At 44.4% G+C, this 24,214-nt stretch overlaps 4 protein-coding genes and 1 long non-coding RNA gene across 6 annotated transcripts; 3 read left to right on the forward strand and 2 right to left on the reverse strand.

The window, feature by feature from the left end:
* The first annotated feature begins 398 nt into the window (after nt 1-398).
* Nucleotides 399-10,724, forward strand: flr (fleer). Its single transcript, XM_035615795.2, has 19 exons — nt 399-591; nt 1,704-1,769; nt 2,606-2,815; nt 3,017-3,073; nt 3,308-3,443; nt 3,944-4,048; nt 4,155-4,283; nt 4,658-4,707; nt 5,430-5,582; nt 5,772-5,837; nt 5,989-6,042; nt 6,167-6,232; nt 6,373-6,443; nt 6,734-6,941; nt 7,924-7,995; nt 8,271-8,374; nt 8,795-8,873; nt 9,531-9,660; nt 9,933-10,724. The coding sequence occupies exons 1-19, from the start codon at nt 544-546 to the stop codon at nt 10,067-10,069; spliced, it is 1,941 nt and encodes a 646-aa protein (XP_035471688.1). The 5' UTR covers nt 399-543; the 3' UTR covers nt 10,070-10,724.
* c17h16orf89 (chromosome 17 C16orf89 homolog) lies at nt 10,486-16,052 on the reverse strand. Its single transcript, XM_035615902.2, has 9 exons — nt 15,898-16,052; nt 15,170-15,397; nt 14,364-14,516; nt 13,372-13,522; nt 13,064-13,181; nt 12,633-12,795; nt 12,115-12,219; nt 11,730-11,819; nt 10,486-11,409 (listed from the first exon to the last, which is right to left on the reverse strand). Exons 2-9 carry the CDS (start codon nt 15,345-15,347, stop codon nt 11,306-11,308), a joined length of 1,062 nt encoding a protein of 353 aa, XP_035471795.2. The 5' UTR covers nt 15,348-15,397; nt 15,898-16,052; the 3' UTR covers nt 10,486-11,305.
* On the forward strand, nt 12,627-15,183 carry LOC124849459. Its single transcript, XR_007029893.1, has 3 exons — nt 12,627-12,780; nt 13,375-13,540; nt 14,304-15,183. It is a non-coding gene; the product is annotated as an uncharacterized LOC124849459 (long non-coding RNA).
* Nucleotides 15,713-20,257, forward strand: alg1 (ALG1 chitobiosyldiphosphodolichol beta-mannosyltransferase). Its single transcript, XM_035615844.2, has 12 exons — nt 15,713-16,204; nt 16,976-17,053; nt 17,155-17,258; nt 17,513-17,661; nt 17,755-17,844; nt 17,995-18,108; nt 18,228-18,343; nt 18,554-18,592; nt 18,683-18,853; nt 19,143-19,257; nt 19,759-19,834; nt 19,966-20,257. Exons 1-12 carry the CDS (start codon nt 15,871-15,873, stop codon nt 20,098-20,100), a joined length of 1,521 nt encoding a protein of 506 aa, XP_035471737.2. The 5' UTR covers nt 15,713-15,870; the 3' UTR covers nt 20,101-20,257.
* A 287-nt stretch (nt 20,258-20,544) lies between these two features.
* On the reverse strand, nt 20,545-23,807 carry eef2kmt (eukaryotic elongation factor 2 lysine methyltransferase). Of its 2 annotated transcripts, none has more exons than XM_035615915.1 (8): nt 23,637-23,807; nt 22,908-22,970; nt 22,752-22,832; nt 22,503-22,601; nt 22,238-22,371; nt 21,474-21,718; nt 21,138-21,275; nt 20,545-20,678 (listed from the first exon to the last, which is right to left on the reverse strand). In XM_035615915.1, exons 1-8 carry the CDS (start codon nt 23,781-23,783, stop codon nt 20,578-20,580), a joined length of 1,008 nt encoding a protein of 335 aa, XP_035471808.1. In that variant the 5' UTR covers nt 23,784-23,807; the 3' UTR covers nt 20,545-20,577. The 2 variants fall into 2 exon arrangements, with proteins under 2 accessions (XP_035471808.1, XP_035471807.1); XM_035615914.1 differs by having other exon boundaries at nt 22,503-22,604.
* Nucleotides 23,808-24,214: the final 407 nt, after the last annotated feature.

Consider the following 24,214-nt stretch of genomic DNA (forward strand, 5'->3'; position numbering starts at 1 on the left):
AGATAGATAGGTAGGTCATATTGCATATTTAGGCCAACACAATTGAGAATTCGAGAGCTGCTTATTGATCCATTTAATACTAAATAGAAAGAAAGAAAGACAGATTTTACACATGGTTCGTCTGTCTTTGTTATTATATAAAGTTTTTTGGGGGAAAGACTTTGATCCCCCTTTCTTGATTGGCTGTTACGAATGTCCGTCATGTTTTTCATTTCCGGTCTCCGTTGCTAAGTGACAGCTCCTACGCTCTGCTCGTCAGACATCAGGAGACAGTTTCACGTGTTTTGTCTCTTTTTGCAGTTTGTCCTCGTCAAATACTTTATACTCTGTTAGTGAATGACGCCATATTGTTTTTTATATACATATTTCAATAAAAAAAACCGCCTCATCAAAGTGTAGGTGACGTGTTTCCGGTGTGGTGTCCCTCCGGTCAGGTCCGTGTCGACGCGCTGTGTCTCTTCGCTCGACAGATTAAACGTGCGAAGTTTGTGGATGTAATATTGTAAAGTGATGTGTTGTTGTTGAAGCTGCTCGTCTGAAGCCATGGCAGCGATACGAGACGGGGAGTACACGGCGACTATCTACAAACTGGTGAGAACAGTGTTGTCAGCGGCGGTTAGCCGCCTAGCACGGTGTTATGCTAACGATCGAACCAAACTCTATTGAGAAAAACGTTTGTTTGAGTGTTTCTTGCTTATTGAAACACAAACACAAACATTTGACACTTTGACGCAGTTGCGATTGAACTACTTGTGAATTCGGCGTCATTATTACCACGCGACGACAAACAGCGGATATTATAATGATCCTGTAAAAAACACAAACTGGTGCGAGCGCCGTCTTCAATGGTTAGCCGCCTAGCACCGTGTCATGCTACAGTAAACGAGTCAACCAAACCCAATTCAGAAAACACGTCTATCTCAGTGTTTCTCGCTTATTGAAATACATATAGAGCAGATGACACTGTACCGCAGTTGCGATTGATGGACCTGTGAGTTCGGCTCGATTATTAACACGCGACAACCAACACCGGTTATTATAATGATAATTTAAAAGGTTTTAGCTAATGTGACGAGCTTGCTCCTGCTGGTGTGTCTGTATGGAAAAGTGTGAAATTAGATTTTTTTTTAGTAATTATCATGTCTGGATAAGTATGAAAAAGAGAGTATGGAGTAATATTTGTGTTTCAAGACTGAAGTGTAAACAGTCTAACCGTCGCCATAGCGACACTTTGTCCCTGCCACTTCCGGCGGAAGGACAAGTGGTTCCTGTCCACCGCGCATTATTCAGATTATCCTGGTGACAGCTGGTTACTTTGTGTCTGTGTCACCTGTTGATGATCAAATACACATTGACTCCAAAATTACTGAGTTTAAATCTTAAAATTTTCGGTGCTAGAACAGGTAACGTCAACATTTAATATTTATTATAATATATATATAATATATTATATAAAGTACTGAACCTCTAATATGTAAACAGTTGGAGTTTTCAAAAATTATTTATTTACATAATGATACTAATTTATATAATAATATTCACTTAATAATCATCTAGCTGTTTGTACTCGGTTGTAAAATATGGTCTGAAAAAATCTACATAGAAGAAGGAAATTTGAGTTTTGGAAAAAGTCTGTAATATTTTTGAAAATGGACAATGTGTATGAAGGAACGCTGAGTTAATTTTTTTCACATTTCTTCCAGATCAAAGACGGACACTACGTGGACGCGATTCACATCCTGAACGGACAACTTCAAAAACACACCAAGGTGAGTGTGGGTCAGATTCTTTTTAAGTAGCTGAAATCAGAGAATTTTGACTTTTTTTTTTCCTCATAAAAACGACTTGAACCAATTAATTCCATTATTAAAATAGTTGGCGATTAATTTAGTGGTCGATTAATTATTGCAGCTGAGTCTGTACAGTAAGTTTTTGAGACATCTGCACGTCTTTATTAATATAAATCTTACATTGAAAAATGATGTGAACCCAAACTGAAATGTGTTAGACTGTAATCATGTTTGAATGTCAACTACAACTGAATAATAATTATAATTATAATTATAAAAAAGAATATAATAATAATTATAATTATAATCATAATAAGCCACGTAATCAATAAGAGTCGTGAACATTAATGTCAAACATTCACCGGCTTTTATAAATGTGACGATTTGCCTCTTTTTGTCTGTTTTGGTTTTTAGATTTACATTTTGCTCAAACCAGTTTGGTTCACTGTGTTTTTCTTTTTAAATCATTTTAAAGATTGATCAATCATTTTTGTAATTTTACTATTTTTTGACATTAACGAGGCAAAACATAGACATCAAGTTAGCTTTCTGACACACTAATAATTAAATAATCCAGATAATAATAACTGTCAAATGAATCCCTGAAAAAGAAAATCATCTTTAGTCACAGACTGAGAATAATTATGTCAAATTAATTTTTAAATGTGTGAACACAAAATAAAAAGCCAAGACTTCTTTTACACTGATCCATTCATATTTAATTTATAAAAAAATGTTGTGCTGCAGACGTCCTGTTTTATTTTTATTTTTATGAGATATATACGCGTGTGTGAGATTCTGACTCTGTGTCTCAGTCCCGAGCAGCTCTGTCCCTGTTGGGCTACTGCTACTATCACCTGCAGGACTTCAGCAGCGCCGCCGAGAGCTACGAGCAGCTCGCCGTGCTGCACCCGGAGGTGGAGGAGTACAAGGTCCACTACGCCCAGTCGCTCTACAGGGCCGGGGCCTATCCCGAGGCCACCAAGGCCTCATTCGTCCTGGACAACCCCAGCAGTCACACCAAGGTACGCACACGCACACAGAGAAGCTTGGTGATTCGTTAAACCACTGCTACCCCATCATCCCAGCAGCTCACGTCCACCCACTGTTTTTATTTTACGGTGACCTGTTGTACTATCACTGCATGAGAACAACTCCCAACGTATTCATATTCAAATATTACTTTGTTCCCCCTTTCTCTCTCTCTCTCTCTCTCTCTGGTGCAGATGGTCAAGCTACAGGCGTGTATTAAATATTGTGAGGAAGATTACGCTGCTGCCAAGGTGACAAGCTCTCTGTCATGACTGCCTGCAGCCAAACACCCATTCATATTGTTACTAAACATAAGTGTGTGTGCGTTTGTGTGTGTGCGCGCGTGTGCGCTTGTGTGCACGCGCGCGGGTGTGTGTGTGTGGGTGTGTGTGCATGCGTGCGTGTGTGTGTGTGTGTGTGTGTGTGCGCGCGTGTGTGGGTGTGCGCGTGTGGGTGTGTGTGTGCGCGTGTGTGGGTGTGTACAGTCCCTGTTGGAGCAGCTGCCGCAGGACGACCCTGACTACATCCACAATCTGGGCTGTTTGTTGTACCAGGATGGGAAGTACGAGGAGGCCTGCAAGAAGTTCACGTCCGCCGTGCAGGTGCTGGGATACGTGGCAGGTTGGATTATTTACACACACACACACACACACACACACACACACACACACACACACACACACACACACACACACACACACACACACACACACACACACACACACACACACACACACACACACACACACACACACACACACACACACACACACACACACACACACACACACACACACACACACACACACACACACACACACACACACACACACACACACACACACACACACACACACACACACACACACACACACACACACACACACACACACACACACACACACACACACACACACACACACAGTCATTTTCACGTAGAGCGTAGCTGAACGCCAGGTCCTCTGACTCTCATGCAGCTGCTTTTCCTCTTGGACTCTTTATGTTCTATTCTGTAGGATTTGAATTGAAACTGTTGTTTGTAAGGTTGTCAGATGATGAATCATTGATTTGGACGTTCCCCACATCCACAGTTGACCTGAGTGTCTTTGTCTCTCTGTCAGCGTTGTCCTACAACATCGCCCTGTGTCACTACAGCCTGAAGAACTACACTCAGGCCCATAAATTCATCGGAGAGATCATCGACCGCGGCATCAGGGAACATCCAGGTAAAAAAAACCATCGTCCCGGTGTCACTGACATCATCCAAATCAGCCGCCTGCTGTCCGTCGTCTCTTAGTCTTTTGGTGTGTGTGTTTTTTTCCTGTGTGCCAGAGCTGAGCGTCGGCATGACGACGGAAGGCATCGACGTTCACAGTGTGGGCAACACGCTGGTGCTGCACGAGACGGCCCTGATCGAAGCCTCCAACCTCAAGGCAGCCATCGAATACCAGCAGAAGAACCGTGAGAGATCAGCTGTGTTATTTTATTATTAAACTCCCACCCTACATTTCCAAAATGTATCTGAGTAATGAAAAATCCCTGCATCTAACTCGGTCAATCCTTCGTCGTCTTTTTAACGGGCCTAGTGATTTCATTTGTTTGGGGGTTGGTTTCTTTTGGGTTGTAAAATCTTTTAGAATCATAGATATAGAAGTGCACGACCGTAAAACAACGCAGCAAATCAATAAACAGAGAAACAATCATAAGTGTTGGACGAGGAAGGAAAAGCACTTGAAACTGAGTGTAAACCTGAACTCCAGAGTGTTGATCATTGACTATTCTCTTCTATTTAATTTCTACTGTACTACTGTAAAGTTCTGTCTTGTGTCCTGCAGTGAAAGGAGCTCAGGAGGCTCTGACGGACATGCCCCCCCGAGCAGAGGAGGTAACGTCTGTGTGTGTGTGTGTGTGTGTGTGTGTGTGTGTGTGTGTGTGTGTGTGTGTGTGTGTGTGTGTGTGTGTGTGTGTGTGTGTGTGTGTGTGTGTGTGTGTGTGTGTGTGTGTGTGTGTGTGTGTGTGCGCTTGCGTGTTGTGTGCCTAGAGATAACACACACTATGACAATATTAGAATAGAGACATAGTTGTGGCCACTTACATGGACGTGAATGATGATACTTTTATTAAAGTTAATGTACAGATGAGACACTGTACGTCCTCCAGCCCGTCACTGCCCCCTAGTGGAAGTAAACACAGCCTGCGTCCTGTCGGCATCAGGATGGAAACACAAATAGCAACAAATAGAACAAACGATTTCTATTCTAATCTACTAAAGTTGTCACAGTTTTCAGATAAGATTAGAAAATATACAGTCATTTCTTTATTTTTTGGTCACCTTGTTATGTTAACATTCAGAATCAATTCACATATGATGTAAGATGAAGGTAAGAAATTGTAAGACTCAGTTTTGACAATGAAAAAGAAAGACAGGAAAAAAGGTTAGATTAGAAAAAAGAAACCTTGTCTCAAAATAAACTACCTGTTTGTGTTTCATCCAACAAAAACTCCCCTACTTTGTTCTTGTCAATGTAAAAAAACAACCTTGACGTCTTGTTCTCATCACTCAGTGTAAATACAGTAGAGAACGTCTCACACACTCTCTCTCGCCAGGAGCTGGACCCGGTGACGCTCCACAACCAGGCTCTGGTCAACATGGACACGAAGCCGTCGGAGGGGTTCGAGAAGTTGGCCTTCCTGCTGCAGCAGCCGTCCTTCCCGCCCGTCACCTTCGGGAACCTGCTGCTGCTCTACTGCAAACACGAGGTAACGCGGCCAGATGGCGCCGCGTCGCGCAAAGGTCTCAACATTTTCCCACCATGCCTTGCAGCAGCAGCACGCCTCTGCACAGGGAGCGGCAATGTTTCTGAGGATTTGGACTCGTGGTGTGATTCTGAGCTCAAAACACACACAGGGCGCTTTTTAATTAAAACGGTATTAATGTCTCTCCCTCAGTACTTTGACCTGGCAGCTGACGTCCTGGCAGAAAACGCACATCTCACCTACAAGTTCCTTTCGCCGGTAAGTCACACACACACACACACACACACACACACACGAGGGCTGGGTGCTGAGTGTAATTTATCCAACACATACACTATATGTAATTATGAATATTCCTCCAAATTATGATCCTGATTCAGTCACTGACTCTCTTTCTGTTCTTCTCCAGTACATGTACGAGTTCCTCGACGCCCTGTTGACCTGCCAGACGGCACCAGAGGAGGTACAGTACAGTACAGTACAGACAATGTTTGTCTTATGTTTTGCTGTGTGACTGTACTTATGTGTTGTTGTTTTTTTAATCGGTTCATATGTCAACAGTGTCACGTTGTCTGTTTCTTTTTCAGGCTTTTAGGAAGTTCGACGAGATGAACGGAAAACTGACAGAGCAGCTCCGGAAGCTGGCGAAGCAGGTCGTTAACCTCCTGGCTCCTCTCATCTTTTACTTATTTATTATGCATGGCTCTCTTCTGTATTTCCTAGGTATATATTTAATTCTGCGAAGTGTGTATGAAACAGATTCATCTGAATGACGTTTTTCTGGACGCTGCAGGACGTCAGGTTGGCTCGAGACGATGAAGCTCAGAAGAAAGCTCTGGCGGACTACGACGTGATGCTGGAGAAGTGAGAGGGACACACACTCAAACACACACACACCCACACACACACACACACAAACACACATACACACACACACACACATGTTCACACACACACACACACGCGTACACACACTCAAACACACACACCCACACACACACACACACACAAACACACTTACACACACATGTTCACACACACACACACACACACACACACACACACACACACACACACACACACACACACACACACACACACACACACACGCACGCGCGCGTACACACGTGACCGTCCCTCCTGTCTGGTCCCAGGTACATTGTGGTGCTGATGGCGCAGGCCAAGATCTACTGGAACCGGGAGAACTTCCAGATGGTGGAGAAGATCTTCCGCAAGTCGGTGGAGGTTTGCAACGAGGACGACACGTGGCGGCTGAACGTGGCCCACGTGCTCTTCATGCAGAACAAGTACAAGGAGGCCATCGGCTTCTACGAGCCCATCGTCAAGAAGCATTACGACAACGTGAGTTCCCTCGGGCGACGGGAAGTGAACGTGTGGCGGGGGGTGGTGGTGGTGAAGCGTTGACGGTGTGACCATGTGTCCAGGTGGAGCAGTGTAACATTCAGGAGTGTCCCTGCAGGTGCAAACCTTCGGTAACGAGAGAAACCAAACGGCTTCACGTCTGTTTGAATTGTTGCTGTGATTGTTGGAGTGGGATTCTCTCTCTTCATCTTCCTCTTTCTCCTCCTCTTCCTCTTTCTATTTCTCCTTATCTTCATCTTCCTCTTTCTCTTCCTCCTCCTCTTTCTCCTTCTCTTTCTATTTCTCCTTCTCTTCATTTTCCTCCTTCTCTTCCTCCTTCTCTCTCTCTTTCTCTTTCTTCTTCTCTTCATATTCCTCTTTCTCCTTCTCTTCCTCTTAATCCTTCTCTTTCTCCTTCTGCTTTTTCTTTACCTCTTCCTCTTTCTCTTCCTCCTCTTCCTCGTTCTCTTCCTCTTCATCATTCTCCTTCTCCTTCTCTCTCTTCCTCTTTCTCTTTCCGTTCCTCCTACTCTTCCTCTTCTTCATTTTCTTTCTCTTCCTCTTCCTCCTTCTCTTCCTCCTCTTTTGTTGGTTTGCAGTGGTGCTTCTGACATTTCTGGCTTCTGGAAAATTTCATAAAATTTCAGAGAATTAAATGCCAATGAATTTGGCTCGTGGAGAGTTTCCATTTCCTGAGGTCACGTTATGTATTTGAGCATTTTTGCATCTTCATTCATTTTTAGAATGAATCCTAATTTCTCGTTGCTGTTCTAGGTGAGAAATATCACCAGTTGTAACTTTCTTCGAAAATCTCAAATTATTTTTATGAATCCGACACAAACCCTGGGTCCGTTTCCACCAAGGTTTATAAAAGGTTCTGACTCAAAACATTGAAAACGACGTGTGGAAGTTATTGAATAACAAAGTGAACAACAAAGTGATGATGATGATGATGAATAAATGTGTGTGTGTTCCACTGTAGATCCTGAACGTCAGTGCCGTGGTTCTGGCCAACCTGTGTGTGTCCTACATCATGACCAGCCAGAACGAAGAGGTAACCCTCACTGTTACTGTACTACAGGCTACACAGTTGTACAGTGGTGTAACAGTACATGTACACTTTTGAAGTACTTACCTTGAGTGGGGAAGAATTTTATTTGTTTTAACATTTATGTGGAAGTTATACTTTTTCGATTTTACATATGAGCCTTTCACAGACACGTATCGGTACCTCTGCACTTATGTTTACCGATATTAAATCTTTAATCGTACAGAATAAACAATGCAGGAAAGCAAAATTCATTTATGTTTCATGTCCTGGTTGAACAGGCCGAGGAGCTGATGAGGAAGATCGAGAAGGAGGAGGAGCAGATTTCCTACGACGACCCCGACAAAAAGGTTTTCCACCTCTGCATCGTCAACCTGGTCATCGGGTGAGTTCCACCAATCACAGACAAACTATTTATGTTTTGACATATTGTTTGTAAATATGTTTACACAGATAGATATATTTTTTTATCATAAAGTTTTTCTTTGTCCTATTTCTTATTTTTAATTTTGTTTAAATTTGTGACAAATAAAACTTTGAATCCTTGAAAAACTAAAAACTGAAACAAAAAGCATCCTGACTGAAATAATCTGATTCCGGGGTAAAATATTCTAAACTAAAAGATCATTCCAGCTTTAATCCACATCCCACTGCCTCCTCGCCAGATGGATTTGACACGTCATTTCTTCCCTGAGGTCAAAAAAATTCATCTCAACGGCCAATAATCTGAGTTTTTTAAATCCACGTGGTCGATGATTGAAAAGAGATTGGACTGGAGTGGACTGAAGGTGTGTTTCTCTTCCAGGACGCTGTACTGCGCCAAGGGAAACTACGAGTTTGGCATCTCACGTGTCATCAAGAGTCTGGAGCCGTACAACAAGAAGGTCGGACGTTTATGTCGCGTGGGGCATGTTGCCAAGGAAACTGTTGTTTTGTTCTTTTTGCAACCTCTTCTTCTTCTACTATTCTATTACAGCCGTGTTACGGTTGGCCTGCGTAGCCTATAGCGCCACCTTCTGACCAAACCTTCTTTAGTGTATTCGCCTCAAAGCACGTAATTCGCACTTTTCTTTTTTTGCGAACTTTCAAAAGTTTGCTTTAAATTAATTTAGATGGAAACGTGGCTAATGTCACTTTTGAGACCAAACCCCAGACAGAACCGACCCTCTGGGCCCGGTGGGACTCTGGACTGCGGCTGCAGCTGAGTCCACTGAAGGTCCAGCTGAGAACACAAGCTGCCGCCCCGAGTCCTTCCCCTCTCGATCCCCACTGAGTCAGAGATGTGGCATGTGAAGCCTTTACACAACACAAGCCTCAAGTCCGAGTTATGGTTCTTTCAAACGCACACAAGTTCTCACGAGACATTGTCGCGTGTGTGTGTGTGTGTGTGTGTGTGTGTGTGTGTGTGTGTGTGTGTGTGTGTGTGTGTGTGTGTGTGTGTGTGTGTGTGTGTGTGTGTGTGTGTGTGTGTGTGTGTGTGTGTGTGTGTGTGTGTGTGTGTGTGTGTGTGTGTGTGTGTGTGTGTGTGTGTGTGTGTGTAGCTGGGGACGGACACGTGGTTCTACGCCAAGCGCTGTTTCCTCTCTCTGCTGGAAAACATGTCCAAACACATGGTCATGCTGCGGGACACCGTGGTACAGGAGTGTATCCAGTTCCTGGAGCACTGCGAGGGTGAGCAGCCGTCACACACACACACACACACACAGTACTGTTGCCTTACGTCTAAAGCACAACAAGCTACTCTTCTTTATCATAAAGAAGAAGTTTGAAAGTAAACTCCAGAATAACATTTTATATGAACTGAGAACTTTGAGATAAGATATAAATCTCACTCTTTTCTTTTTTTAAATTTTCAACATGTTCAAACGGACAAATTTAGCATCTGGTGATAATCTGATGATCTGATGAAAATCCCGGTCGTTTTTCTCTCGTCTCCGCTCTAGTCTACGGGAAGGACGTCCCCGCCATCATCGAGCAGCCACTGGAGGAGATCCACGCTCACATCGGCAAGAACACCGTCACCTACGAGGCGCGGCTGCTGAAGGCGCTGTTCTACGACGTCATTGGCTGGAACAAGTGACGTCATCATCACACAGATGCGGGTGTCGCGTCGGAGGTTTTGCTAACGTGACATATTCTGAACCGTTTAGTTCAACAACCGTATTCAACAAGACGTAGAAACATGGGGACTCACACGGAGGTCGGGTCCACCTCATGGAACTATATTTAACTCATATATGAACGCATTATGGACAATATATTACATTTTTGTGAATAAGTTCTTCTGAATATTTCACACTGGAGCTTTAACTGAAGTCTTAACCTTCAAAACGTAGTTTTAAGGTGTGAAGACCGGGAAATCATACACTCTCACACACTCTCACACACTCCCACACACTCTCACAGCCCAGGGGAAGTTTTGTCAGAAGGTTAAAATTTCAGAGAACAACAGATCTTACAAATAAAAAACAGAATAAAATTACAAACACAACAAAGTCTTGTAGCCAGAACTGATCTGCATTTATTATCAGTAATATTTACTGTGCAGAGGAGAAGGAGCTCAACATAAAATACATAATGTTCGTCTACATACATTCATGATTCATATATTCGTTGGTGAAGGACCGTCTTCACATTCTGAAGCTGTTTTGTGTTTTTCTATTCAGTAGATAAATATATTTGTGAAAAGCAGAAACATAATTTAACGACAATAAAGATTTTATGTTTTGAAGAAACAAGAAAAGTTTTTCTTTCTTCTTTCTTTCTGTAAAATAATGATCATTTTTATTTACAGCTGTGTTAAATATTTCCAATCCTTTCAAATGGGGAAGTTCCACCTGGACACCTGACGCATCAGATCACGTTACAGATTGTTATGTTTAAACACCTCGAGCAGGAGACGACGTCACAGCGACTCCTTTGACCAGAAATTTAAAAAGGTTCATTACTTATGGAGCAAGAAGCAAAAATCTGATCCTGACAAACTTCACTCTGAAAATGTGAAACTGAGAGATACATGCGAGATATTAACTCCCGGGACCCTGATATCTCGTAGAAAAAGATTGTTGACTGTTAACTTTCTATGCTTTAGATCGACGCCTGGCCGAGGACGTGGGGTCCACGTGGAGCGGGACACAAACAGGAAGTGACACGGAAGATCAGAAAACCACCATCACCAGCACTTTCTAAAGGCGTCTTGTCTGATATAAGAAGTATTTCGTCTGAAGACTAATTTCATAAAGCAACATGGTGTATCGTGTTGAAATCAAGTCTCTACCTGATGATCGACAACGTGAGGTGAGGAGGGGGCGGGGCTTCAGGAGAGCGGCCTCTTGGTGATGTCCTGCTCCAGCAGGTGGTAGTTCAGGTATCCGCCCAGCGCGCCGACGGCCACCGCCGTCATGTGACTGGAGCAGCCGTCTGTGTAGACAAGCTCGCGATGAAGAACAGCAGTCGTCACATGATCCTGTACAACATCCTGTTAACAACGGTCGGCGGGATCTCAAAGGAACGACCCAGTGCTGGAGACGTGTTTGTTCCCACTATCTTATATTCCCATGGCCCTATTGGCCTATAAGTCGTATGTTCCCTGAGTCCTATGCCTCTTAGACCCTATGAGTCCGTTGCTCCCCAGGTAAACCTGTCCATACGGCACTTTTCAAGCATAAACTCTAAATGATATGCCTAGTTTGTGTGTGTCAGTCGTCTCCTGACACAACGTCACACTGACTCAAACTGACCTGGAAGTATCTTCTCCCTCCTCTTCACCCTCCTGTGTGGCTGCAGCTGCTCCAGCAGCTCGTCTCCGATGATCTGCGACACGATGCTCCCTGAGGGCCGAGTGAGAACAGAGTCACCCGTTAGGATCCGGTGGGTTTTGGCTCATTTGTAGATCTGATGTGATAAGAAGCAGGTCCAGGGGGCGCTGTCGAGACATTTTGCCTCGCCCCTTCGATTACAAACCATAACTTTATGATATTAACACAACAGTTCATTCGGTTGTGAAAACGTTCATGGCTCCTCCTCCACTAACGGTAAGAGAAGAGTGGGTACAGTAACGTTTGACTGAGTGAGTTTGACTCAGTTGCATTTCAATGATTTCATAATTCCCATTCCAACACTCACTGTCTCTGCCGAAGCAGCCGACCTCCTCGTCCTGCAGCCGGAGGATGTGCTGCAGCCAGTCGGCTTTGTAGAAGTCGGAGAAACCGGCCAATCCACAGATCAGGACTGTGGACAGGGAGCAGAGGGACACGCACAAACAGCCTCAGAGACAAAAAATCACTTGTCAAGGTTCAGTCTGAGGCTTAAGAGCAGGTTGATGAAACACAGGAATCTGCCTGGTAACACTTGTGTTTATCTCACACGCTGACTGAGACAAAGATAATCAAGAAATCTATGTTAAGTTTCAGTCTGTCGACGTGTGAGATCACTACATTTGTTATCGGGCAGATTCCTGTGAGGCGTAATTCAACAACACCAAAACCAAAATATGGGACATTTTATTGTTGTCTGGTGAATGACAGTTAAACATAATGAACCAGGACACGTGTTTATCTGCCAGGTCAGACTCAAATGTTTTGAGGGTTTGAGAGACAGAGTGAACCCACAGAGATCTCAACCATTGTTTCTGTCTCACTCACTGTTTTCGATGAAGATGTCGACCGTCTGCTCCGTCAGTCCGTCTCTGACGATGTCCTGGTTCGTCTTCATCATGTTGGAGCAGAAGATCCTCTGGTAGTTCCTCTCGGTCATGTTGACTCTGGACGCTCGCATGTCGCCCTTCAGCAGGTTGGTGCAGCCTCGCTGCGGAGGACACGCACACACACACACACACACACACACACCGGTCCAGGTCATAAACCCACTGCTCCCTCTCTCTTCTTCTTTTATTTCTGTTGCCTACTTATTTTTTTTCACCCTCATTTGGGAAATATAAAAATCAAACAAGCAAATGACTTCGTACAGTTCTGTAAGGCTCTGGTTTTAAAATGATGATATACAGGTCTGACACGGTGTCTGATTTAACTGCAGACCAACAAAGGATTTAATGATGTTGTGATGCACGTCTCACCATTTTCCCAATCATGAAGTAGAGCAGCTGGTGGGACAGAGAGTAGTGTGGACACCCGAAGCGGGTCATGGTGTCCCGACAGGGCTTGGTGACGATGCAGGGCGTCCCGCTCGTCTTCCTGCTCCGACAGACGTACGTGACTCAGACGATACAATAACATTCATGAATTTGTTGTTGTTGTTGTTCTTCTTCTTCTTCTTCTTTCTGTCGGTGTGTGTGTGTGTGTGTGTGTGTGTGTGTGTGTGTGTGTGTGTGTGTGTGTGTGTGTGTGTGTGTGTGTGTGTGTGTGTGTGTGTGTGTGTTCATACCAGGTTCCCAGCAGCAGGGTCAGACAATTGTCACTGAGCTGCTCGTCGTAGCACTCGGTGCTCATGGTGGAGGGGTAGACCAGGCTGTGGTCCGTGGAGCTCCACTCCTGAGGAACCAACCAGAAGCTCCATGACAGCAAGGGCTCAAACTCTGCACAGCATACAGGAGGTGGAAGAATGAAATAACAATCAACAAGGAATGAATACGTATAATTGTTCCCAAAGTCCTACAGTGTGTTTCCATGGCCTTATGTTGGGAGGGTCCTATATTCCCAGAGTCCTATGTTCCCTAGACCCTCTGTTCCCAATGTCCTCTGTTCTCTAGACCCTATGTTTCCAAGGCCCTATGTTCCCAATGTCCTCTGTTCTCTAGACCCTATGTTCCCAAGGCCCAATGTTCCCTAGACCCTATATTCCCAGAGTCCTATGTTCCCTAGACCCTATGTTCCCAATGTCCTCTGTTCTCTAGACCCTATGTTCCCAAGGCCCAATGTTCCCTAGACCCTATGTTCCCAAGGCCCTATGTTCTCTAGACCCTATATTCCCAGAGTCCTATGTTCCCTAGACCCTATGTTCCCAATGTCCTCTGTTCTCTAGACCCTATGTTCCCAAGGCCCTATGTTCTCTAGACCCTATGTTCCCAAGGCCCTATGTTCCCTAGACCCTATGTTCCCAAGGCCCTATGTTCTCTAGACCATATGTTCCCAAGGCCCTATGTTCTGTAGACCCTATGTTCCCAAGGCCCTATGTTCCCTAGACCATATGTTCCCAAGGCCCTATGTTCTCTAGACCCTATGTTCCCAAGGCCCTATGTTCTCTAGACCATATGTTCCCAAGGCCCTATGTTCGCTAGACCATATGTTCCTAAGGCCCTATGTTCCTTAGACCCTATGTTCCCAAGGCCCTATGTTCCCAATGCCCTCTGTTCCCAGGTTCCTATATGCTGATGTTGTCACACCACCGGGACTTCTGGGAGATGAAGTCTTTCTCACCTCTGTAGTACTTGGGGTCGTTCTGCTGCAGGGCGGCGACGGCCTTGTGGAAGCTCTGGTCCAGACGTCTGACCAGCGCCACGGTGGAGGTTCTCTGAGCCCAGCTGACCGGGTCGGTGTGAGGCCACGTCCGCACGGCTTCCTTCAGCTCGGCTGAGACACCGGAAGACGGACAGCAGACATTTTGACTTGTCACAGCAGGAAAAGCACCGGTGCTACTGATAATACTTCAACAATACTTCAACAGCTCTGCATATCAGTTTTCATGCTCACTAACACCGACACTCTCCACAGTCACTGACTCTGACATCGCCTACACGGAATTATCTCAAATATTTGTTGGATTGCCAAGGATTTTTTTCCACCCACTCAGATTCAGGAGAAGTCGCAGTACAAGAGCTGCAGCGATTAACAGATTGACAGGGGAAAAAGGCTTAATACTTCTACAATCAAATCATAATTTATGTCATATTTCTTTTAAGCAAAAGCAGGTAAGAAGATAAGATGGGACTTTATTAATCCCACACCGGCAAGTGTGCTGTTACAGCAGCAGCAAGAGTCAAAGGTAGATAATAAATTATACAATAAAATAGAAAAGAACTTTACAGAAGACTGTAAACTGCTTCAAACATTATACACAAAGAGTGTAAGTCATTGCTTTGTGAAAAAGAAGTGGTGAAGTGGTTTGGATAAAATAATAAAGTGTTGTATGGATGTGAAGTAAAGAAAATAAGATAATATAAGAAATATATATTGAAAAATACTTTTTTTTAATGAATGATGTACCTCAGTACCTCAGTACCTACCCTGCAGCATGAGGAACCCCACCACCCCGTCCAGGTTGATGTGCTCGTGCTGCCGCTCCAGGAAGGATGCGCCCCTGGAGAGGCTGCCCAGCACGTCGTCGATGACCTCGGCCCGCGACCCGCACACTGCGGCAAACAGAGCCAGCGCCGCGGCCAGATGGAGCCTCGCTGCCCGCATGGTGTCGTTCCTCCTCCGACTCGGGATAGATCCGGTCTGGACTCCGGAGGCTCCGGATCGGGACGGACGGAGAGAGGAGGGGGGAGGAACATGTGACGTCAGAGGGTTGTTTTTATGAAAACTAGAGTTTGAAAGGTTTTTATACCTATATATACATATATATATATATATATAATATTCCTTTTTGCCTATTTGATGAATGTTTATTTACTTATTAAGTCCTGCACTTTGAGTAATATCTACATGATTGAATGCACTTATTGTAAATCGCTTTGGACTAAATAATCTGCTAAATGAATGTAACGTATCTATTTTCCTGTTGTTTCTCATTTGGTGAACCAAATTTAAATGGAAACTTTTTGATAATAATATTTGATATCATTTGGAAATAAAAATAGGGATTTATTGCACTTTTTCAAAAAAACACTTATAAACGGACTATAAAGTTTTTCCAACAGCTGATCTTTAAACGCGTCATCACGTCCGTTACGGTCCCTTTAAATATGAAGCTCCTCCCCCCGTGATGAGACACGTCATTACGGAGTTTTACCAAACAAACATGGCGTCGCCCGGAAGCGGCTCGGCGCGCCTGTCGGTCCTCGCGGGACTGATCGCGGGACTCTTTGCGGTGTTTTGTGTCTCGGGCTCCCGCGTGTCGCTGCTCGTGTGTCCGGCGGCCGCAGCCGGAGGCGCGCTGCTGTCGCTGTGGCTGCGGGGCTTGCGGCGGCGGGACGCGGGCACCGAGCGGCGGGTCTGCGCGCTGGTCCTCGGGGACATCGGTCGCAGTCCCCGGATGCAGTATCACGTCTTGTCCCTCAGCAAACACGGATATGACGTGACGTTCGTCGGGTTCCTAGGTGAGAGACACACATACTGTAATTAATAAACACATACTGTACATTAATACAGACAAACTGTACATTAACACACACAAACTGTACATTGACACGCACAAACTGTACATTAATAAACACATACTGTACACTAATATACACATACTGTACACTAATATACACATACTGTACACTAATATACACAAACTGTACACTAATATACACAAACTGTACATTAAAACACAAACTGTACATTGACACGCACAAACTGTACATTAATAAACACATACTGTACACTAATATACACATACTGTACACTAATATACACAAACTGTACACTAATATACACAAACTGTACATTAAAACACAAACTGTACATTAACACACACAAACTACATTAATAAACATACTGTACACTAATATACACAAACTGTACAGTAATATACATATACTGTACATTAATACACATACTGTACATTCCAGTACTGTCACAACAGGTTAATATCATAATAAACTGTAACTGTAACTATAAAACTATTACAAAATCACCTCAGACTTCTGAAAACCAAACTTTAAGATTTATCCCTGAATGCATTCATACAGATTATGATTCATCATTAAATTATGTTTTCATCACAGCACAACTCTGTCAAGTGTGTAACACTGAATGTTAAAACCTGTTTCTGACGTTCCGTCACAAACAACGAAGATATTACTAATAAAAACATCCCTCCTCAGTAGTTATGGATGTTTTAGTAAATTTATTCTTTTATATTCTTTCTTTTGTCTCTCCAGACTCCAAACCTCACCAGGACGTCCTGAGACGGGACAACGTCCACATCGTCCCCATAGCGGAGGTGAAAGGTGTCGCAGGTAACCGCCTCCACGTCGGTGTTCAGAGGATTGACCTGCTGTGTTACAGAAGTTATGAATATTAATATTGTCCGAGTTGTTGTTTTGTTCTTTGTCCTCAGTGGGACCAAAGCTGGTGACGTATGTGACGAAGGTGACGGTTCAGTGTCTGCAGCTTCTGTCTGTGCTGCTGAGGATGAAGCTGCAGTCTCACGTTCTGCTGCAGGTCCGTTTCATCCGGAGACATGAAATAAACTATATGAACAATATGACTGGACGTGTTTTATGAAATGTCTATATCAGTGTTTTTATTTCATGGTTTTATATCGTCAGGATTAAAAACTTGGTCTGGTGAAGCAGCTCAGACTGTGATGGGAAATGATTTCTTCTTCTCATTTTCGTGTCTTTGTCATTTGTTTACCGTTGCTCTTTTTTTACTGATCACAGTTATCAACAGTTCTGTATGAACTTTTCTCCCAGAATCCCCCTGGGCTGCCTGGTATTGCAGTGGCCTGGTTCGTTTGCATCCTGCGCGGCAGCAGGTTCGTCATCGACTGGCACAACTACGGCTTCACCATCATGACCCTGAGCCTCGGACGGAGACACCCGCTGGTCCGACTGGCCGAATGGTCAGTACTGCAGCGGGACGGACGGACGCCGGATGCTCTGAAAGGAAACGGTGACGAGGTTTAGATTTTTGTCTTGTTCTTGTCTTCCTCCAGGTACGAGCACTTCTTCGGGCCTCTGGCCGATCACAACCTGTGTGTCACCGACGCCATGAAGAACGACCTGCAGAAGAACTGGGGCATCGGGTACGACTTTATATTTATACGAAAGAGTTGCACTGACCATCAATTGATTCAGACTCTAGTTCTGGTTCAGGGGCTTATATATGTATGAGATACATAAACATTATATAGATACAGTTCACGTGACGCGTTGACCCGTTTGGCCTTTCGCAGCGCGACGACGCTGTACGACCGACCGGCCTCCATCTTCAGAGAGACGCCGCTGAGGCTGCAGCACGAGCTCTTCGTCAGACTGGCCCACACGTATCCTCAGTTCAAGTTCACGGGGTGAGAGGTCAAAGGTCAAACACATGGCCGCACCACGTCTGTCTCTGTGTCAGTACATTTAGGACAAAGGGCCTCTGTGTGGTAAATCAGGTGTGGACTGGTCTGTCGTGTGTCTTCAGGTCGGACGACGTCGCGGCCGAGACGACGATCTTCTCGCTTCGTGACGTCACAGATGACTCGGTGACCCTGAGGTCGGAGCGACCGGCGCTGCTGATCAGCAGCACCAGCTGGACGGGTCAGAACCGAGAGACTCTCTGAACAAACCCTAAACAAAACACGCATGTGAATTTTGAATTATAAACTCGTTAGCTTTTCTTTTTATATAAGATTATTTTGTTTTCATGGTGACCAGCGCTTTGTCAAGCTTTAATTTCACTTTTATAATTGTTATTGAAGCTTTTTAAAAATTATATTTGACAGAATGTCAAAATTTGTCTCTGCACAGAGGATGAAGATTTCTCCGTCCTGCTGGAGGCTCTTGAAGGTACGACGGGTTTCACACCGCCGCCATTGGAATTGAAATATGACGCGTTCGTTCTGTCGTCACCTCACACTCGTCTGTCGCTCTCCACAGAGTACGAAGGTTTCATCAGAGACGGAGCTTCGCTGCCACGTCTAGTCTGTGTGATCACAGGTAAAGGTCCTCAGAAGGAACACTACAGGAAGATGATAGACTCTCTGAACTTGGAGCATGTGCAGATCTGCACTCCCTGGTTGGAGGCAGAAGATTATCCTGTTTTATTAGGTGAGACTCAAACAGACGTGTACACACACACACACACACACACACACACACACACACACACACACACACACACAAACTCTTCACGTCAATCCGACGGCAGGTTAACACGTGCCTCATGGGTCTGACAGCGACGCAGGACGTCAGTCAGAGTTTAAAGAAATACAGATTTCTAAATCACTATTTTACACCATGAAAAGTCTTATTCTTTCGGTTTGTGCCTAATATCTTCATCACAATCGAAGTTGTTGGTTGTGAGGTCACGACGTCTGTCTCGTCGTCTGTCCTCCAGGTTCCGCAGACCTCGGCGTCTGTCTCCACAAGTCGTCCAGCGGCCTGGATCTGCCCATGAAGGTGGTGGACATGTTCGGCTGCTGTCTGCCCGTCCTCGCCGTCCACTTCCATTGGTGAGCATCGAACATCTTTGTTTAAAGATGGCTGATGTTCCCCCCCCGACTGATGTTTTCAGGATTCATTATTTCCATTAATATACTCCTTTAATGTCATTCATATAATAACGTTACGACTACACTAATTCATGGTAAATGTTTGCAGAGGTGACTTTTTTTCCATCGTCCACAAACAGAAATACATGAGGTCGAGTTATTGAGAAGTTACAGGTCAACTTCAGAATCGTTCTTGGGCATTTAGTCAAAAGAATCAAGGCGACTGTTTCTCATATTCTGAGTAATTTATGAATTAAAAGAGTCAGAAAAACTCAAACATGAACGGACAGCAGATGATAACATTTCGCAGCCAAAAGATTTTCCAACATCAAATTCTGCTCCACACGGTGAGATTGGAGTTCCCTCGCTGACGCTCAAATTTAATAACTAGCATAACCTCTGATTGACCGGTGAAGCTGGGATGTGTCATGTGTGGTCTCTGACTGCGTCTGTTGTCTTCAGTTTACACGAGCTGGTGAAACACGAGGAGAACGGTCTGATCTTCAGAGACGCCCCGGAGCTCGCCGAGCAGCTCAAGGTGAGAAAATACCAAGAATCAAAGATTCGCCTCACGTCTCTCTCAGAAACTTTACAATGAAGAAGAAACTGACTGAGGATCCGACTGTTGTGACTGATCGTCTCTGTGTTTGTGTGTTTCCTCTTTTTCAGTCTCTCCTCTCGGAGTTTCCCAGTTCCGCCGGCCGACTGGGTTCGTTCAGGAGGAACCTGCGCACCAGCAGGGGGCGGAGCTGGGACGACAACTGGGACCAGAACGTCCTGCCGCTCCTCGCCGCGCCGAGATAAACGCTGCGTCACGTTACACCTCGGAGATCCAGGCTGCAACTAACTAATTTTCATCATCGATTAATCTGTCGATTATTTTCCCGATTAATCGATTAGTTGTTTGGTTCATTAGGTCGTAAAATGGTGAAAAAGGATATTCAGTTTACTGTCACAGGATCTTCATAAAAACAACTTGAACCGATTCATTATCAAAATAGTCGGCGATTAATTTAGTAATCGATCACTTATCGAATAATAGATTAACTGTTGCAGCTCTAGATTTTTTTTAAAACAAGGACCAACAGCAAAAAAGATTCCGACTCATGCGTGTGAAGGTCGAGGATCCGACCAGATGATGAAGATGAAGATGAATTCTCACCGTAAAAAGCAAATCATGATTCCACACATTTTGTTTTTTATATTTCCAAGAACTTGAATGTACGAAGAAGAAACTTTGATACGACGAACATTTGTAAATAAAATCTTTATTGTGTTGTTTCATGTGTGAAGTCGGATCAGTTCTATGGTCGAGAGTCTGTTGTACGGAAACACGTGGGCGCCGGCGCCCGTGATCACGTGATGTCGGAGTCCTGCGTTTTCTGTGGAAACACAAACATCACGAGTCAAAACGAGAGGTCGAGACGAGTAAATACGAATTGAACAGAGAAGAATAAAACCACGTTTCCTTTGTCGATGTGGTGCGTTCATGTGGTGGCTCAATAATTGGAAAAAAAAGTCCCTCACTGGGAAACACAAATTGAAATAAGAGTCTGTACGACGTCATATACGCAGAAACGTGGCAGACGAAATTAGATATTAGAAACTTGTGATTCATGTTGCAAATGCACTTTTTTTTGTAATATGGTTTCAGTTTGTAACTTTAGAGTTACAAGTGACCTAGTTTAGTCAGTGAGGTTATTCATCAGCAGCATCTCTGATAACGAGTCACGTAAAAAACAATATTAATGTGTTCTGCGAGAGTCACATTCCAGTCGGTAACAGACGGATGTAACTGTGACGGGTGCTTGGGTCTCGGGTCAGAACCGGACGTTTCTCACCGAGCTGCAGCTTGAAGCCGCCGTACGTCTCCGGGTTCCTCACGGTGGAGCAGACGAGGACCTCGGGGGTCGAACGTCTCAGGATCTTGGACAGAAGCGTCACCAGACTCACCACCACGTCGGGGTCGTACACCACATCTGGAACGTGTGAGGAGAGGAGAGGTCAGGAGGTCGTCTACATGTTCCGTGTGACACGTGATGAACATGTCAATAATAATCCCTGGAGAATCCTTTTTTTAAACCTTATATTTAAACATCGGACAATAACAAAATTGTAGCAGTGATTTTTTTCTCTCTAATCCACCGTGCAAACGTTAAACAAGTCTGAACTCTGACCCGCGGCGATGACGACGTCGGGTCCGATCTCTCGTAACTTCTCCTCGGTCGCCGCCGTCCAGTCCAGGTGCTCCACGCTGACGGCGGGCGCCTGCCGCTCGTCCAGGCCGTTCAGCCGCACGTTGGCTCGGAGTTTGTGCAGGACGCCGGGGTGACAGTCGCTGAAGACGAACCTGCTCGGGCTGCAGGAGCGACAGATGGTGATGCCCGTCAAGCCCACGCCGCTGCCCAGCTCCAGCACCGTCCTACGGATGGGAGGAGGAGGAGGAGGAGGAGGAGAGGAAGAAGAAGAAGAAGAAGAAGAAGAAGAAGAAGAAGAAGAAGAAGAAGAAGAAGAAGAAGAAGAAGAAGAAGAAGAAGAAGAAGACGACGACGACGACGACAATAGTTATAACAAACAGAAATTTTAATCTAGGAAAGTCTGGTGCTTTTCTCACTCCGTCAAATTTATATTTCCTGGATTGGAAACAAGGAAACTCCAAAAATAAGACAATCATCTTTAACACATCTATTAATGTCATATCTTGTCTGTTTATGTGAAAACAAGAATTTTTAAGTTTTGAGTCAGACTTTTCCTGACAACGTCTCATTTTCTTCTCTGGATTAAAGGAACCAGATGTAACGTGTCGATCAGTTCAGATTTTAAAGGTGGACTTTCTTCATCTTTGGATTGAGCCAGGCTAGCAGTTTCCCTCTGTTTCCAGTCTTTATGCTAAGCTAAGCTAACCGGCTGTTGGCTCATGAGTGTGACTGACAGCCGGTACCTGCCGGTGAAGGTGTGCCGGTGGTCCAGAGCCCACTCGGCCAGGTGCAGCGCCGCGTCCCAGGTCACCAGGCCGGTGGTTCCCTCCGAGATCAGAGCGACGCTCTCCGACAGGCTGACGGCTTCGCCGCAGGGCTGCGGCACAGACAGACACCACCAGGTTACTGACCGATCATTATAACGACACACAAGTTACAACTAGTACATGAACAGAAGATGTATCTTGTTGTTTTCGGTGGTGCAGCAGCGAGCGAGTGTGTCGGTACCAGTAAGTAACTCTTGTAGCAGTCGCCCGCATCTTCAGCTCCGATCACTTCGGCCAGAGCATCGTACAGCTCGTCCAGAGGATCACAGGCTGCAGCCTCCTGCTGCGGAGACACACACACACACACACACACACACACACACACACACACATACACACACACACACACACACACACTTATCAGACTGGTTGCTATGAGACTTGGGGGGAGGCTTTGTTTTGCCGTCGTGTTTTCCTATTCGTCACCAACCCGTCTGATGAGCTCGGAGAGGAAGCGCCTCCTGTATCGGGCCGACGGAGGAAACTCCCTGCACAGGCGATGAAGACACGTCTGAAACGGACACGACTGTTAAACTCCGTGACGACGATGACGTCGCGTGACGTTCGCGTTGCAGACAAACTTTACCTGTTTCAAGATTTCTGAAATGAACTCTGACGATCTGTTGCTCTGCAGGTTTTCCTCCAGAACCTGTGGAAACAGAAGTGACCAGTTAGAGAAGCGACGACGGGTGTGGAGTTGTTTGTTCATTTATATCAGATCTGTAATCAAAAGATGTAACAATCAGATTACTGTTACTCTTAAATGTCACGTTTTATCCCTCGGTGTTATGGATTTAACCTCTTCTGGCAGCTGACGAAGCTTTGACACTCAGGGTCCCTCAGATCTTCTCCTCTGGATCTGAGACTTCTGAGAGTCAGAAACGTCTTAAACGATTTCTTAAATTCATCTTTTAAACTTGGGCCTTTTCTGTTTCTTGCTAATGTTGTTTTTATTGTTCATTTGTCTCATATTTTCCCTGGAAGAAGAGATGAAATAAATTTTATTTATTATACTTTCTCATTCTTAATATTGTTATTTCGTTGAAAACCATCTGTAGCAGTCGGTCACTTTGTTTTGAAGGTTCTGTATCAGGATGAAAATCATCTCTGGACGAACAATAACTCCTCTTCTCATATTTTAAACGTGAACCTTCGGGTCTGGATGGAAACTGAGGGATGAGTTATGAGCCGAATCATAACTCACAAACCGATTTGTGAAAAATAAAAATAATGAAGTTATTAACATTGTGTCATTGTGTGAGTGAGAAGATGAACATCTGCAGCAAAGATCAACAACACGAACACGTGGACTCACAGTCCAAGGAAATGACGTCAGACGACTCATGGAGAAAAACAACCGCTGGAAATCTTTTAAAATATCCATCATTCTTCTTTCTTTCTTTCTTTCTTTCTCTTCTCTTCTTTTCTCTTCTCCTCTGGACTCCGGCCTCCTCCGGACCATGCGTGTTTGTTTACTTCCTGCTTACCCACAATCCACCGCTCTTCTCTCGGACGTCACTACCGGGTGGTGGCGATTTTTTTCTTTTCTATTCTTAGATTTGATTTGATTTTTTAATTAAACAACAAAACCGTAGTAAGACATTTATTTTAATGAAATGATAAATAATAATGAAAAAGAAAGGGGAAAAAAGGATTGAGAAAAAGTTCAAATCAATAGATCAACAGTGACAATGACGATTTATTCTATTTATTTAGTTTCCTGTATATTTCACATACTGTACAGTATTTCCTTTCTATTGCACATTTTCAGTTTCTTCAGTTTTTCTATCCCCTGTGGTTTTGCCTTACTCTTACTTTTGCACTATTTAGAATTTATTTATTGTAAATATTACTTATCTTATTTTTCTTGTACTATTGCACCGTGAGTCAGAG

Source organism: Scophthalmus maximus, chromosome 17, assembly GCF_022379125.1.
Source record: "Scophthalmus maximus strain ysfricsl-2021 chromosome 17, ASM2237912v1, whole genome shotgun sequence".
Taxonomy (NCBI): Eukaryota; Metazoa; Chordata; class Actinopteri; order Pleuronectiformes; family Scophthalmidae; genus Scophthalmus; species Scophthalmus maximus.

Bases quoted from the DNA above. Each gene is read 5' to 3' on its own strand.
- alg1 (XM_035615844.2), top strand. From the start codon at position 15,871: ATGAGACACGTCATTACGGAGTTTTACCAAACAAACATGGCGTCGCCC. The intron at 17,845-17,994 runs GTACGACTTTAT...GGCCTTTCGCAG, and splicing joins CAGAAGAACTGGGGCATCGG to CGCGACGACGCTGTACGACC. The intron at 19,258-19,758 runs GTGAGCATCGAA...TGTTGTCTTCAG, and splicing joins CTCGCCGTCCACTTCCATTG to TTTACACGAGCTGGTGAAAC.
- c17h16orf89 (XM_035615902.2), bottom strand. From the start codon at position 15,347: ATGCGGGCAGCGAGGCTCCATCTGGCCGCGGCGCTGGCTCTGTTTGCC. The intron at 14,517-15,169 runs GTAGGTACTGAG...CCGGTGTCTCAG, and splicing joins GGGGTTCCTCATGCTGCAGG to CCGAGCTGAAGGAAGCCGTG. The intron at 11,410-11,729 runs GTCAGTTTGAGT...TTGTCTACACAG, and splicing joins GAGGGAGAAGATACTTCCAG to ACGGCTGCTCCAGTCACATG.
- flr (XM_035615795.2), top strand. From the start codon at position 544: ATGGCAGCGATACGAGACGGGGAGTACACGGCGACTATCTACAAACTG. The intron at 4,049-4,154 runs GTAAAAAAAACC...CCTGTGTGCCAG, and splicing joins CGGCATCAGGGAACATCCAG to AGCTGAGCGTCGGCATGACG. The intron at 6,043-6,166 runs GTACAGTACAGT...TTTCTTTTTCAG, and splicing joins GCCAGACGGCACCAGAGGAG to GCTTTTAGGAAGTTCGACGA.
- eef2kmt (XM_035615914.1), bottom strand. From the start codon at position 23,783: ATGGTCCGGAGGAGGCCGGAGTCCAGAGGAGAAGAGAAAAGAAGAGAA. The intron at 22,372-22,502 runs GTACCGACACAC...TCTGTGCCGCAG, and splicing joins GCTACAAGAGTTACTTACTG to CCCTGCGGCGAAGCCGTCAG. The intron at 21,719-22,237 runs GTACCGGCTGTC...TCCCATCCGTAG, and splicing joins CGGCACACCTTCACCGGCAG to GACGGTGCTGGAGCTGGGCA.